Source organism: Aythya ferina (genome assembly GCF_964211825.1).
Source record: "Aythya ferina genome assembly, chromosome: Z".
NCBI classification, from domain to species: domain Eukaryota; kingdom Metazoa; phylum Chordata; class Aves; order Anseriformes; family Anatidae; genus Aythya; species Aythya ferina.
The window spans coordinates 73,612,613-73,629,624 of NC_140299.1; the positions used below are offsets into that span (position 1 = coordinate 73,612,613).

Genomic DNA, 17,012 nt, shown 5'->3' on the forward strand with positions numbered 1-17,012 from the left:
CCATCTGGGGTCAATTAGTACTTAAAATTGTCCTCTTTGTAACTGCAAGTTAGGCTTGTATTAGCTAGAGGTGGCCAGGGAGGGTAGCCTTCTTTGAGCCAAATAGGTTCAAGTTCACACTAAACTAGTATCTTCTAAGTCGTCTAAGCCAGAAACTTGATGTCTGCAGAGAAGCAGTGGTACCAAAGGATGCTGTGATAGGAATGCAGAAAACCTAAGCTGAAAAACAACTACAGTGCAGAAAAACTGATATGATCTGACATGGGAGACAAACCCAAATTCTGAAAATCCAGTTTCCTGTCCAGTCCCAGGGCCTTATTCTAGCAGAGGCACTGTGTGTATTTGTGGTCCAGGTGAGATGTGCAATGATTCAGAATTTGTTGCTACCATTGTGTCACTCTAAATCACAGATATGTATGTGCTATACTATATAATTGTGTGTGCAGGGGGAGGTGTGGGGCGTGTTCGTTTTTTCTGTTATTGTAATGTGTGTTTTAGAAGTGGTTCCATCAAGACTACGTTTCTGTGATGCATGATTGCATTTCTCCTAAGTACTCAAAGTAATGCCAAAACTGCATTGTTCCTCTTTTCTGTGGTCTTGGACAGCTGGTCCAGAAATTATGATGCTTAATCATGATGTGTTTCAGAGCAGCATTTAATTTGGTGAGAGTGCACTCCCAGTCTTCATGTTAGACACCTGCCACTCTGTCAAGTGCCAGCTGATTTATCTCAGTTACCTGAAAACACAGTGTGTTACCATAAATGACTTTCCAAGTGTTGTCGTTTATGGTGAAGTTTCATTTTCTGAAGATGAATCATTTTTTCAGAGGAAAAAGAAAGTCTATAATCTTCATTTTACTGATTTTAAATATGGATCCAATGTCTTTTCCCATGTTTCTTTTGGTAGTTCTGTAGATGGACTCGGTAGGGATGCAACTTATACCAAGAGAAGACTCCATGGAGTGGTGTTCACATGTGGCACCTGCAATTACTGTGTTTGGGAGTGATATGTGGGAATCTGTTTGCAGATTTGGAGACTTTTATTCAGTATATTGTAGGCATTAGGTCATCAAATATCATAAGGGGCCACTCCTGTGCTTTTGTGTAGCAGGCTTCCTGTTTAATAGAGATTACATTTTCTGCCGTAATGCCCCATAGTGAAATTCATTATGAGATCCTATTGCTTTTATTTGTAGTTCTTGAAAACCTCAGGGCTCCACCCTGAACTCACACGGGTATTGAGTTAGGTGCCACCTTTGTTTGCCTGAAAGAAGGCAGCCTGTTTTTGCACCTCACTTAAAGCTCTATCCCCTCGGCATTTTGTTACTGCTGAAGGAGACAGGGTGGGATGGGAGCAGGGGGGAGAGCCCTTTTGTACAGCCCAACTCTCTTACAGCTCGGCTGATTTTTGGAGCGTAACCATTTGGCAGAAAGTCGTCATCACCACTCGGGTTGTGCTCAGGATGTTGAATAGCTCTGATACGGCACAAAAACAGCAGTGGCCCCATCTTGTGCATCCCTGTCCCCTTTCATCTGTGCACTCCTACCCATGTATTCCTACCCATGCATGACTTCTGTTCGGTGGGCAGAGCCTCAGGTGCCTTAGTCCTGGAATTTCAGCCAGAGAAGCAGCAGGGTAGTGCTTTAGTGGCATGTATGGCATCCAAGATATCATGGGTGAATCCTATGGTGGTTGTTTTTTTTTTAAGTCTTTTGCATCCTGCTTTTTTAAAATTTATTTTTATTGCACCAGTTGGAGACACCTTTTGCCATGCAAGGTGTATACAGAAGCACCCTCCTTCTCCCTGCACAGATTGAGGGATTGGTGCAGCACAAGCAATGAAAATGTGGGGAGGTGCAGAAGGGGAAAGAATAAATGTTCATATGCCTAGGTGTTTTATTTACCAATCCTGTTGGTTCTGTTTATTGGAGAGATGGTGAAAAATAACTACAGAAATATTGTCTCATCTGTGTTAAAGTACTCATTGCCTGCTACAAGATTAGGCTTATTCTGTCCTTGGTGTACTACCAGAAGTACATAGAGCTAGAAAAAGGGTGAAAAGATTCACGACTTTTTTTTTTTCTTTTGTCAGTTTTTCTCTTCTGGTGTGTGATGATCTCTAGTAAAAAAATAAAAAAATAAATAAATCATAATTTTCTCTTTTCTATATGTGGCAAACAGGATTCTGAGCATACATCTAGTTTTGGTCTAAAATAGTCCTCCCTAAAGTCTGCTTCATCTGTAATATATTTCTTCTCTTCACTATGCAACAGCAGCAGCATTTCAGGAGTAAGAGAGTAGAATAAATTTCAACAGAAACTAACAATGAGCTGCTGTAAGGTAGGTTCAGTGTTGTTGCTGTACTTCAGCATGTTTGGAGAATGACAGAAACTAAGGTCTGGTAAGATGTTATTTAAGTTACATTTGTGACAGCTCACAAGACAATGAAAATATCTGCCAGTTGAGGATCTTGAGGCTCTTGATGGAATTTTACTGAAAGTCATAGTCTTGGTCAAATAGCAGATCTTCTCTGAATCAGGAAAGCAGTAGTTTCAAGTTGACAGTATGTTAATGTTTCTTTCATCTGTCATGCACAGTGGAAAAATTAGTGAATTTCAGAAAATAGACTGAAGTTTGTTTTGAAAGGGAAATAGGAAGCCTGAAGGATCTGCAGCTTGGCTCTTTGATTTCCAATGAATGTTTTCTTGGAGGAATGCTAACTCTCCATTTTCTGTCCTCTACATGAGCATAGTAGTAAAACTTTGGAGCAACGAGTGGAAAGAATGAAAGGTTACTAGCAAGAAATTAATAGGAAAGAATAGGGGTCACTGGAAAGCTATATAAAGATGGAAAAAATGATCCTAGAGCTTGGAAGATGAGCCAGTCAGCTACACGTGACGTAAGGCAGGCTGGGGTGTGCTGAAATGTGGAGCAGGCATTTAAAGATGATGCTTCATAAGAAGGAGGAATAATTTCCACAGTGGTGTGCGAAGGCTGAGTTTAAACGAACAGAACACACACACAGACAGAGACACACAAAAAGAAAAAAAAATGACTCAGAAAACCATGTGGAGTGCAACTTAGCTATCCTTTCTTGGCTGGGTAAGTAAGGGCTGGCTTTGAAAAAGGGAACCGAAGGCTGGGAGCGGTGGTAGTGTTGTCTGTGTGCTTGCACCATGGTCTCTGTTTGAGAAATACTGGTTAGGTAAGGGATCATTTCTAGTGTATTTGTTGGATGCTGAATACAATTTGTGGGAGAGGTTTTCCACCGTGACTTACAGAGTAGGAAGTGGTAGATACTGTGAGCAATAGGATTTTGTCCAAAATCCCTTCTGTGGTAGCTATTTTGTGGGACATGTTATATATGTCTGGCCTGATTGTGGAAAATAAATTAATAACTCTAGTGGCATCAGTCTGGAATTTTTAAACGGACTTGATTTCTTGGCTGTTTACAGTTTTCTACCCATTTGTTTGCTTTTCTTTGCACATGAGAATAGAAGCATATGCTGAAGGTGGTCAAATCTTGATAATCATGATAGTTAGAGAAATAGCTCCATTTTGTTGTATCATCTGATCAGCAGTTCAGTATGTTCACCTACTGTATGCATCTGGAAAAAAAAAAAAAAAAAAGGTTAAAGCACATATAGGATAACGTAAATTCATTACAATCTCCATGTTATTTTTGTTAACAGAGAAGAAAAGTAGTGTGCTCACTAAAATGTAAAACAACACCAGTTGAAAAAATAAATGTATCCTAAATTCCAGCAAGTAGTTGTATGCATACTCTTCTGTGAGGTTTCTCTGTTGTTTCTTTCACTGGGGAAAAAAATGTTAACACAATTCTAGCACTCTGCAAGTGACCATCTTTATTTGGAAATGTCTGCATGGCCTTCTTGCAGTATTCAGTTTCTGTGAATTCCATTTTGTGTGGCTGAGTGAATAGTTTTGCTGTTCTGTACCACATTACACGGTGCCCTTTGAAACTTCTCCTGCAAGTCCATTGTAAGCGGGTTGGGTGGTGCAAACTGCCAGGCTAGTTTTGCAGCAGCTGAGGGGCTCGTGTTGACTGCACACCCAGTTTTCTTGTTATTCTCAACATTTTTTTCCTTCCTGCCAGGAACAAATGCCAGCATGACTAGGATCTGAGGAAGCATCTCCGTATTCCTACCAAAAGTTCACGGGTGCAGAGGAGGGGTGCAAGGACAACAGGGACATTTTGAGCTAAAATGGATATCCCCACCGACTTGGTGCCGTCCTCCATGATGTCGCAACCTGAAGTGATTGAGGTGAGGAGATCGTAGTGAAACTCTTACATCTGAACTGACTGAACCTCTTTATTTCTTCATCAAATCCTAGGTTTTTTCCAGTCTCAATTCTGAGTCATCGAGGGAATTTTCCCTGAAACACTGTATTGAAAACACTCATCATTTGCTAAGAATGTTGTTATACTTTGAGGCATTACATTGCTGTGTTATAATACTATTTGTAGAAGAAAATATATAGCATATTATGATCTTTATTGTTTCCACGTAGGTGGTCCCTGCAGTATGGTTTGATTTTACTGTGCATAATGAATACAAAGAAGCAGGTCGTGTTGGGGTTCAGTTGGAATAGTGCTACAGAAAATTTCAGGTTCAGTGCTCATATCAGGAAAGCTAAGGTTTTAAGCCAAAAGCAGCAATAAAATTAATCATATACTTACAATTACTAACACACTAACCTTCCTTTCATGAATCAAAGTGTGTGTTTAAGCCTCAATATTTATAAATACCTAAGCGATTTCTTCTGCTCCATGTACTGAACGCCAAGTACTTGTGCCTGCTGGGGAAGTAAATATTACAAACAGAAAAGGAGATGTTAGTACCAGTCAAGATTTCATCTCGGAAAGTATTTTCAAAATCCCGTTGACTTCACTGAGACCCAAGAGTCTGTTACAAGTTAAAGCTTTTAAGGGTATGTACATTAATGAACATTGTACTACCGTTGATTAAGGTAGATGACACTGCCAGAAAATTGGAGATCTGAAGGTTTTTTCATTTGTTTGCTTTGTTTTGTCTTTTTTGTTGTGTTTGTTTGTTTGTTTGTTTGTTTCTCTTTGCCAAAAATCGTTTGGCTCAGGAGAACTGCAGCTCTTACCAAAGAGCACAGAGCAGAACCCAAAATCTGTTTGCAGGAAACTTCTTTGTGCTCCTTTTCCTCCTGGTTTCAAATGGAGGTAGATTTTGTGCCTTCACAGCAGGTCAGGACACCTAGCAGAGATTATGTTTGCCTGTGTCCTGGGGTGCAAGGCTGCTGATGGACTCTTCTCCCTTTCTGGAGAAAAGCTTCCCCAGGCCATCTCCTTGGTGCTCTGAAAGACACTTGCACCACTGTCTCTGTGGGTTCCTGCTTTGAAGAAAGGCTTCTTTGTGTATGAGAAGTGTGTGTAACTGTTTAGGGATAACTGTTCGGGATAAATGTTTTCTTGAAGGAAAAATACGGTCAGCTGTGGTGCAAGAATGAGTGGGAGAAAAGATACCACTTGTAAAGGACCTGATGTGAAAATGGCTTTCTAATACGCATGGTCACTGTTCTGTTGTATTTACAATAAATGCACCCTTTCTCATAGTTTGCAAGGAGTTTCTGCTGAGTAAATCTTGCATGGTACTTGGATCACTAGACCAAAGACTAGAGAAAAGCAGATGATATCAGTCATTGACTGGTAACACAGATGGCTCTTCCTCCCTGTCTGGGCTTCAGAGGCTGTGCTTCCATTAGGTTTGATTTGGGAACAGAAAAGAAATGGCAACAGAAAACAAAGAAAAGACTGATATCTCAGTGTGGGTTGCAAAATATCATTCTCTCAACCTCATGTCGTAAAAACAGACTCCTATTTCACAGATGATATCCACATGGGCAGGCTTTTGTGCATGCATGAATTCCCCACAGATTTCAGTAAACCATCCTGGATGTTATGGTTGATACAGGGCTTCAGTGTTATGTAGGGGAGTCATGGCTCCAAAGAACCAGCCTGGAATTTGTCTTTCTGATGGTAAGGAACGTCTCTTTAACAGAAAAGGAGGCAGTGAAATGTATCTAAAGAGGATGATCACTAAGTGCAAGTACTGCAGTACAGCAGTTTCACAGGGAAGGGGCTTGCCTTTAGCATTTGTGTTCACATTACAATGAATGTTGGTTATAGTTTAGAAAAATGTATTAATTACAATACAGTTCTTTTCTACAGCACATTATTTTGCCTTTAAAACTGAGCAGATACCACAGTGTGCTGCAGAAGACATTTTGAGACTAATGTTTAAAGGATATTTAAAAAAGCCTTGGAAGTAGTTTTGCATGCTTTCTGCATGAGCTAGATGACATCACATTAAAAAAAAAAGTTTCACTTTTTTTTTTTTTTTAAGCATTATCAGGACAGTTGTTTTCCTTTCATTTGGTCAGTGTAGTATTAGAAATAAGTATTATCTATTTTATATACCTGTGCATTTATATGTGTGTATGTATATAGATCTCAGTAACAAATATTATTCTGTCTGTCATCAGCCCTTTAACTGCATAGGGACAAGCAGAGACCTCAGCAGTACATTTTCGCAGCCTGAAGTCCAGTCCTTGCTTAGGTTTGATCCTACAGATGCTTGTGGTGGCACCACACTGGGGAATTTTCTGGTAATTTAATTGTGATTGGTATTTTTCCTGAGATTCATTTTCTGAGTCAGGTAACAAAAAGATTTCTGAAAGTAGCTTCTTGGTACAAGGTGTGGCATTGCTATTACTTCTTTAAGTATTGGTAGTGTGTCAACATAGGAAAAGGTTCAGATGCATCTCTACAACTTTCTACTGAAGCAAAGCTGTTTTCCACAGTAGTGTCTCTTGATATCCTCCCTACATGCTGATCTCTGAAAAGCTCTGCTCCAACCTTCTTTGCCCCTCCAGCATCCTGTTACCACAGATGACGACTGGGGAATAGACTTAAGGCATCTCGGTGAAGTTTAAATGTGAAGGATAAGTAAAGTTTCAGGGTCATTTGATTATCCATAGCTCGAATCTGGAATAGGAAGTGGTTCAGTGACAACACTCCCAATGTACCAAAGAAGTCAATTAAAAGAAAAGTTGCCAGAACATGCCTTGAATTTTTTAGCTATGGGGTTTTATTGTAAGGCTGAATCTATTCATTTCAAATTAGACAAGCCATACTGTTCCTAAAGAGAGAGAAACAACAAAATAACAAAACTTTTTTCATTATTTTTAAGGTTCTCTATGTTTTTTGGCAGATGTGACAACTTCATGTTTCAGCAAAAAGATAACAGAAACCTGATTAGTCTGATAATGCAGTAAAGTAGAAAGTTAAAGCAGTCTGTAGGAAACATTTAGCATCCCAGAGGGCTTTCTTTTTAGCAAAGAGGAAGCGTAATAAGTAGTGATCTAAACAGAGCAATTTACTCTATGGAGTGATTAGTATCTTCTCTTCTTGTGAATGGCATGATATGAACTCTTCTGTAAAAGCTTTGAAGAAGAAATTGTGTGAGCTCTACTTGCTTAATGAGCTAGGGACTTCCAACAGTGCTTCAGAAATGTTTAAAACAAGAAAACAACAAAAATTCATCATTCTCTCTTTGCTTTTGCCAGCAGTGGATCCTACCAGCCAAATACTAGAAGTAAATGAATACATTTAAATAACCGCCTTGCAGCGGTTCCAGAGAGAAAACCGGAGCATTTCCCATTATAGTGGCCTTTCATGGCTGTGTGGTTACCAGAGCCAAAAACCACTTCTTCCACTTAGTGCCATTGAATACTTCTTTATTTTCCCTTCCCTTTGTTCAAATTAGAGTGGGAGAGATTTAAGCTATCTATCCTTGGCACAGAATGGTTGTGTTTGGTATCTTTTCCCTCTTTTCAATGATGCTGGAGAACCCCTTTCCCCAGTAAAACCCAACATTTTACATCTTGGATTTGCTGCTCAAACTTCTGTAGCTGGCAAAGGCACTGAATTTTTCTTCCTTTCTAAGTGAGTAAACAGAGTACCCTCTGTATTAAAACTGACCTCTTGGGGTGATAAAGTAAATGAGGGGAAAAAAAAAAAAAAAAAAAAACGGTTTGTGATTAGGGGTGTAACTACCCAGGTACAGACACCACAGTGGAAACTAAACTACCAGTGTGCCTTTTTTTTTTTTTTTTTAATGATAATAGATGAAATTATCCGGTGTTCAAAATATACTTTCTATTTGTTCAAAACAGACTGGCATTGCCTTATAAGCAGCTGTTTAGTACTGTACAGACAACCTAATGACAAGGAACCCTATCGTTGTTGTCAGAACCCTTAGAGAGAAAGATTTTTCTGTATTCTGTTAATACATTTCACAAAAGAGTGCATCAAATCAAACAAAACCAAAACTATCTGATGTATATTTCAAGAAAAAGATGTATTTGCAGTGGTAAACACAGGTCAGCCTTCTTTCCATTTTGAAATCTTAGTTTCCAGCCCACCATTAAATGTGCTCTGCTCATTAACATAATTTTGAATAGGCATTTGCTTGAAGGCTCAACTCTCCCAAGTGCTTGCTTTGCTGGTTTGCTCTGTGAAGAGTGATGAAAGGTGTGCCCTGGAAATGGAAGTAGCCCCAATAGCCTGCAGCATTTTTTCAGCATAAAAGACCAGTCTTTCAGCTGCTGGAGCCAAGAACTAATCCCCAGCTTGGCTCACAGAGCAACAAACTGGGCCTGAAGGATGCTTGTTGCATTTCTTTATGCATGGAAACACTCTTGGGAGTTTTGAGGTGTGGGTTTTGTGGAGGCTTGTTTTGGTTAGTTAGTTGTGTTTTTTGTTTGTTTGTTTGTTTTATGTTTTCTTTTGTTCTGATGTTTGTTGTTTTTTTGTCAATGGTTGTTTGTTGTTATGTTCTTTTTTTTTTCTTTTTTTTTTTTTTGGCACCCCTGGTTTCTTCCAGTGTGAAGGCTTGTAAAGCAACACAAAGAGGGGACTGTGTGCAATATCACCCTCAAAAAAGCTCTTCCCAGGGCTGGGTAGGGCTGTCCTGAGCTGCACTCAACCTGCAGAGCAGCCTGCAGGAACATGAGAGCAGGTTGGATACCTGCCACGGTGTTCAGGTGGAGGGCAAGGGTAAGGCCAGGAGGGTAGGGCAGGCAGGCCTATGGGGAGTGAGCCAGGTGGCTTATTGAAGAAGCTAGGTCTGTACCATGACACAGACATTTTTTGAAGGTGTGAGAGGCAGCATATTCTGGTAACCTGATGGAATATAAACAACTTCTTGCATTTCTTATAGTGCCAGGAGGTGTTGGGCCTATACCAGGCCTTGTCTGAGATCCCTCTGCAAGGAGGAAGAGGCAGCTGGGAGCCCAGCTTGTCATGAAAGCTCCTCCAGAAGAAAATGAAGCTCAAAGAGTTTTGCAAAAACCCATTATGTAGTCTGTATGGGATATTCAGTCTCAGGAACCCAGAAGATATGCCCAGTCATGCCTCTCATAGTTGCAAAGTGAATTAATACATTTTTGCAATACTTAGACGTTGCAGTGGTGGCTCTTTTGAGAGGAGTTTGGAAGGCAGTGTTGGGGCAGCAAAGAAGTTGACTGGTATCAGAACAAGTCTTGGGTAATCAAAGAGCTAAAGCCAGCCTTGCAGTGGAAGGGGGAATATGACAACGTGAAATTATACCCTGATTCAGGTGGTCTTTGTTTCCTACTGTATTGGAAAATGTTAATCAGAACATGCAGGTAGAACTTGTGAGGGATGCAGCTCATTTGAAAGTGAAGGGGCTGTGGAAAAGAAGCAATGATAAAAAAAAAAAAAAAAAAAAAAAAAAAAAAAAAAAAAAAAAAAAGTCTGAATTATTTGGTAGGCTGTTGTATGGATGTCTTCAGTCTGTCTTCCACTGGGTATTTTTTTACAGTCCTCCTACCTTTTGATTTTCTAAATCTCCTTAGGCAGAATTCTGCAGTGAAAGATATTTTGTTTGCATGTGCATGCTTCTTTCCTGTAGCAGTAGAAAATGCAAGAGTGTGGAACCAGACAGTTAGCTACCTGGAGACCTGCTGGACCAGCTTGGTGTGCTCCTGACCATTACTGCTCTTCACCAGTGAGAATTCAGTCTGTGTGTTGCATGATCCCTGATTTATCTATCCTGAAAAGTTGTAGGGTTGCATCTAGGTATTTGAGACCTACTATTTATGTTCCAGAAGAAAAGCATTTTTATCCTTTGCTGGACTTCCTGCTCTTGCCCGTTCTGTTTTTTTAGCCCATGGAAGCTATTTTTGAACTTGCTTTTGTAGTAATGGACAGTGAATAAGCACTAAGGAAGGTCAACACCCTCTTTGGTTTTATAGTCAATCTGTGGAGGTTGTAATCATAGCTTCCAACAGGATCTGTGTCACTTGTGAATTATACCTTCCAGCAGTCAAACTGCTTCTTTTTCCAGTGTTACTGGTGGTTGGGTCTCTTTGGTACCCTGAGGGTCTAGATGTGTTAGGTTACTCTTTTTAAGTATAAACTCTTGGATAACTAAGGGCTTCTCAGTTTGATTTTTGCTAGCTTGGACATTTGTTAGGTCTGAAACTCAGCAACATAGTCTACTACAAAAGCATTCTTAAGATGTTGCCACAAGGTCTATAATAAGTAATTCTTTTCTTTATCTTGTCATAGCTGAATTAAAGGAATCCCCTTGCAAAGGGATTAATTTCTCCCCTCTTTTCAGCTGTGAAAACTGAAAAATTATTCTAGTGAAATTGAGATGGCTTACTAAATCTAACATGCATGTTTTTATTTAAATCTGTCAAACAGTTACTTTGGACAGTTCTGGAAGATGCAGTTCTGCAAAGGGTATGTGAAAAGCTGTTGGATCTTGGTGATAGCATTTTATACTTTTGTTTTACAGGCCTAAATAATTGCATAAGGTATAGTAGATACAAGGTCTGATGAATCAGCACCCTTGTCTGAACACTTTCTTGATTTTGGACTTAATATTTCGGGTAAATGATACCTATCAACTTCTATTTTTACAGTAAAACACACCATCCTTTCCCCTTTGTTTTTGAACCTCTTATTTCCTTTGCATCCCATAGTCTGAACAATAGTTTTTGCTTTTCATTAGATAGTGGAGATTTTTTGGTTGCAAATTGGATTATTTTTTTTCTCATCTGTTACAACTTTACTTCTATAAAGACCATGAGTTTGCAATTGCGGCTTGAGAAATTATTTACATATTGAATCAATTATTCCTATACTTACTCTCTTATGCTTATTTTAAAGATATTCTTAATTGATACCCTTTTTGAGGATTTTGAAATTGGCAGTTTCCCCAAGTTTTTCAGCTCTAGCCTTCCTGGTATGTTGGTAAATTTCAGAGTACTTAGCTAAATTCAAAGCAGTGCTATTGCTTTTTCATTCACTGCTGTACTAAATGTAGAGCTGTAAGCCACCTACTGCAGTTTTGGAGTCCTAACCTACTGTTTCCAATTCTGACTTTCCGCTGAAATATTTTCTGGACTTCCGGATAGCACTGAGAATGATAAATATTATTTTTGGGATCCAAGGGTAGCTACCTAAGAATTAAAATCTCATCCTGTATAGGATGAGTCTCCTCTGAGTCTCGCAAACTTCAAGGAGACTGCATGCAAGTTGAATGACTTCTGTAAATTTGAGGTCTCTGGCTTCTACTTGGCATTTTGTTGCATGCAGAGTTGTCATCTTTCCCAGGCTTCCTTGCCAAATAAATGGATTTTCATCTCCCCTTCGTGTTCTGGGTAAGAAAACAGCAGCATGTCAAGGTTAATTCAGTAAAGGAGAAAAGGAGAGAAACAGACTGTGTTTGGAGGGCCTAGGGTTAAAATACTTTTAAAACGTTTTCTTGGATATGGAAACATTTTTGTGGCTTCCAAGTTTTAAAGGTTCTGTAAAAGTCAGACCTTAGTATGCTAAGACTGTTCATCTCTATTTCTCCCAGCAAGGAATAAATGCACACATGTCTTGGTGGGGGGTCTTTTGATGTGTTTTTTGGGGGGAGGTGGGAGGCTAGGTGAACTAAGGAATTCTGCAAATTCTCAGATTGCAGTGGGGTTTATATACTGATCATTTGCCATTCATGCACTGAGGTGGTAGGATCCTGAGCTCCCCTCTTACCTTACTGCTCCAGGCACCCACTGCCTTCTCATCTCCAGTCCTTTTCCTAAGAGGAGAAGGCAGTAATGAGCAGCTCACCCAAGAATAACCCCATGGGCAAGACCTCTCCATGCCTTGGCCCAATTCCTCACCCCACTCTTTCAGCCATGCTGGAGGGGCTAGGGCAGCAGCAGGATGAATCAAGCACTAATCACTGGAGAGAAAGTTGCTCTTCGTCCCAGCCTCCCCATTGCCACCCCAGTGGCATGGTCCTATACCACCACAGAAGAGGAGCTGAGGGAACACCTGTAGCAGAGCGTGGCTGGAGAGGCCAATGCCAAGGTGCCATTCTCACTGCAGGATGAAAAGGTGTTGGCTGTAAAACCAGAGTGAGTTTTCTTTATGAAGTCCTGGTGCCGCATTTCCCAGTCTGTGTGCACTGGGTTGGGGTTGTGCCTAGGTCTCAAGTTTTTGAGGATTTCAACCCCATATACTCAGGATTTTCGTGTTCTTTGGCTTGGATATTAAATCAACCTCACATGGTTAGAGGAGGCTTTGATTTCAACCTGCTATTATTCCATTTTCCTTTATCTGTCTTGTTGGTTTGTAATTCAGATGTTTTTTTTCTGTGCAGACGTGTTCTGGAGATTTAGTTAGCATGGGTAATTTGTGGCTCAGTTTGTTTTAAACTTCTGTTGAGATACACAAAATGGATGAGGTAAATCTCAGGGCACTGCACATCTGGCTCACCCATGCAATGAAACACACTGAGTGAAACTTCAGGAAATTAAAATATAAACTTCCCTGCCCCTTTTCCTGCAGGGGCAGGAGAGGGGCTGGGTCTGCCTACTTGTGTGTGTCATTATGGTATGTTAACACTTTCAGTTCTCGGAGGTACATTTTATTTCCCTCTTGCTAAAGCCTTTGCAGCCAGACAAAAGTGTCATGGGTAAATGTGGTGCCTTGGGATCTCTGTATGTTCGTGACCCATGAGGTCAAAATCTTCCCGTGGATATCTGCTGGCATCCGAGAAAGTCCATCATCTGGAAGTCCCCTATTTGAACTTTTGTTAGTGACCTGTTCCTTATTACTGTCACTAATGGGCCCATTTATTGTGGTGTCTGAAAACTCCAGTGGTGAACACGAATCAGTTCCCAATTTAACTCTCAAGAGCAAACACCTGCATGACCGAGGCCCTGGAAAACTCTTCATTCCCCTAGGAATGAAAAGATTGCTGTTAAAGGAGGATTCCAGGTTTTGGATTAGCATGCCCTGAGCACAAAACTTCTCTCAAAATCCTTTACATGACCGGAGTCTTTTGTTCTGTATTCAAAAGAAAAGAAACTAGTAAGCCTCATTCTGTTCATCTGGGATTATTCAGGTGCTGCCCTGTTTTCAAACTTAACAAGTCTGGCTCTGTAGCACTTAGCATATTCTTATGTGTGTTGCACACATTCAGCCCTGGCTTGTCACTTTGTGAATGAGACAAATGCAATGCACTTTGTGCATATTACAATGAGCCTTGTGTTATCCTACCTTGTCTCAGGTTTCGTATGAGGAGCATGGGGAGAATATTACTAAATGAGAGGGATATTTCACGTTCTAAGCCCGAATGCAAAACAAAGTCAACACAAGGGAAAAAGGAAAGCAACATCTACCACATTTTCTATTTCTGAAATTAAAATATATGTTCTGCCATGTGTAGTTTGTGTCTCACTGCAGGAACAACAGGGGAGCAAAAGTTGTTAAGTATGGGCAGCAGTCATCTACAAGAAACATTTAGATCAGTGAATACATGGGAAAAGATAGAATTTATTCAGGATCACAAACCAGATTTTGGAGTCTTGAATTCCTGTGTAACTGAGGCTGTGTCCAGATATAGAGGGCAAAAAACAGGGCGTTCACATAATTAATGCAGATGTTGGCAAGCTTTTATAAGGTCCGCTAATTCATTCCTACGACTTCCTCCCTCCCTCAAGGCTTCTTATAGTTGACCTGTTATTACCACACAATATTTAAGCAAAGAATTAAAGCCAGATGCCTTGTAGCTAGGTCTCCCTTTGTTAAGTATCCCTTGTAAATCAGTTTTTCTGGGCAGTGGAAAGATCATACATGAGAACTTCTTTAAATTCTTAAATAATTAAGACTGAAAGGTTTCTAACCTAGAGTTGATGTATCCTAGAGGAACAATAAAAGTTTTATAGTAAGTATGCTGAGAAATAGTATTTACTCTGGCTTTTTATTATCCTGGGTCTGCAAATGTTTCTGATAAATGTTTAGGTTAGAGGTAAAATAATTTTTAGAAAAACCTTTTATCTTTTTTCTTTAACACAAATCTAGCTATCATGTGGCAGATTTGGGATACGGGTGGGAAGTTTTGCACATTGCTTTATTGGAACTAGGCTAGTTGTGACGACAAAGACATGCAAATTAAAACAAACAAATAGCTCTGAGTAGTAATTCTAAGGCAATCTTTATCAGATACTATTTTAACTTGTGTCCAATTACTATTTCTGTTTCCTAGTTGTGTACATTTTTGGTTTCAAAGTGAAGGTTATGTTAGCTGTAGCATTTCCTGAGAATGGCTGGAGCTGTCCAAAACATGTTGTTTTTTTGGTTTGCATGTTTAAATGGGAAGAAATTCTTATCTTTTAATATTGTTGATCTGTTCCTCATTCCAGATTATTACCTGCTTTCTTGCTAAAACTGCTTCTCTTTCTGTGTGTAAGGAAAAAAAAAAAAAAAAAAGTAATAAAAAAATCAGTCATTAGAGTTTCACAGCCATAAAACTAGAGACAGGTCTCCTGAGCCTCTTCAAACAGAGACTTTTCTGACATGAACTTCTTGTTGGTTTTCTTTTTATTATTTTTTTTTTTAAGTCCTTTATGATAAGCCATGCTAAACAAGGAACCAGTATGCTACTCAAAAGAGTTTCTTTTTCTGAGGCTTGCCTTTTGGGAATTACACCTTCAGTAATTGATTATAACTTAGGAAGGAAACTTATTAAGCATTTTCTTGTTGGCCAGTGTTTTTACACAAAGCTGTTACATTCTGGTGGGGTACAGGGCTTGCTTGCTGCACCTATAGCTGTGCTCAGCTGGGTACTCTGGCAGGAAAATTAATCATGTATTTCTTGACATAGCCATAACAATATTTAATGCAAGAAATAAAGTTTGCTGCTTTTAACACGTGTTAAGACAAATATTGCTTTTTTTTCTTTCCTTGCTTCGCTCTTTCCTTTTCTAACTGAAATAAGCAAGTTTAGGTGAGTTATATTTAAAGGCACAGCGCCTTTATAACCCAGTTCAGCAACGTGGTTGATAGTAAAAGGAGAATGCTCATAGAAATACAGTGGCTTCCTTTATCACTTATAAATGCACTTCATGCTTTATGGACAGATAGGACCACTGGCCCAGGGAATTTACATTGTTAGTACACATTGATGATTTTAATTTAGGGTTGTTCTTCCCCATTTTTAAGACAGCAAAACAAGAAATGTCCCTGACAGAGACCTAAATGAATGAAAACCTCCTGAGAACAGCAATAATTTTTCGTGCTTTTTGAGGAGCTTGTCTTTTAACACAGCTACAGACAGACAATGTTTTTATGCATTGATAACATAAATAAGGCATTGTATAACAGAGTTAACTTTTTTAATTATGAATTGCATGCCCTTCTCCATGAGTGAGTTTTTTCAGCAGGTCTGCTTGGCCAGAAGCTCTTAATATTTACTATGTAATTTACAACGATGTCAGAAGTCATGCTAGTTCCCAGAGCAGATGGAAGTATTTCTGGTGGTTTCTAATCTGGTTGCAGTTACTGGACTCCTCAGAGCAATTGTTTGTGAGTTGTGGAATGCTATTTGTTCTGAAAAAATAAATTTGTTCTGAAGCGTGTTCCCTTCCTGCCTCCAGTGCCTCTCCCAGCTCTCTGTGCATGCCTTGTCTGTGCAGGCAATCATATGTTTTTAGTTCTGATGTCGTTCTTTTTCTCTCTCTTCCCCCTCCCCTCCCCCTCTTCTTTCAGTCCACAGCCATGAGTGAACCACAGTGCTACTACAATGAAACCATTGCCTTCTTTTATAACCGGAGTGGAAAATATCTAGCCACTGAATGGAACACTGTCAGCAAGCTCGTAATGGGCTTGGGGATTACCGTCTGCATCTTCATCATGCTGGCCAACCTCTTGGTTATGGTGGCTATTTATGTCAACCGCCGATTCCACTTTCCTATTTATTACTTAATGGCCAACTTAGCTGCTGCGGACTTTTTTGCAGGGCTGGCCTACTTTTACTTAATGTTTAACACAGGACCCAACACTAGAAGATTGACTGTAAGCACCTGGCTTCTCCGTCAGGGTCTCATTGACACTAGCCTGACGGCCTCTGTAGCCAATCTGTTGGCCATCGCTATCGAGCGGCACATTACAGTCTTTCGCATGCAGCTACATACTCGGATGAGCAACCGGCGAGTGGTGGTGGTAATTGTTGTTATCTGGACTATGGCCATCGTAATGGGCGCCATACCAAGTGTCGGATGGAACTGTATTTGTGATATCACTCACTGCTCCAACATGGCACCGCTCTATAGTGACTCCTACCTGGTCTTCTGGGCTATTTTCAACCTGGTCACTTTCGTGGTCATGGTGGTCCTATACGCTCATATCTTTGGGTATGTCCGCCAAAGGACTATGAGAATGTCCAGACACAGTTCTGGACCCCGCAGGAATCGGGACACGATGATGAGCCTCCTGAAGACTGTGGTCATTGTGCTTGGTAAGTGTTTATTTCATCCCCCCCTATGTTCCCCTCTCTGTTTCTTACCAGGTGATTGCCGTAATGCATGTCCAACTTCTGGGAGGTCAGCAGCATTTGAAGGGTGGTAGAAGAGGCAGGGGTAATTAGAAGCC

At 40.1% G+C, this 17,012-nt stretch overlaps 1 protein-coding gene across 3 annotated transcripts in view; it reads left to right on the forward strand.

The window, feature by feature from the left end:
- Window positions 1–17,012, forward strand: part of LPAR1 (lysophosphatidic acid receptor 1) — a 70,378-nt gene that overhangs the window by 19,035 nt on the left and 34,331 nt on the right. For all 3 annotated transcript variants that reach the window (XM_084503930.1, XM_084503932.1, XM_084503931.1), the window contains exons 2-3: window positions 4,119–4,287; window positions 16,131–16,878. In XM_084503930.1, the coding sequence (XP_084360056.1) occupies window positions 4,228–4,287; window positions 16,131–16,878 (808 nt within the window). In that variant the 5' untranslated portion in view covers window positions 4,119–4,227. The remainder of the gene's footprint in view (window positions 1–4,118; window positions 4,288–16,130; window positions 16,879–17,012) is intronic.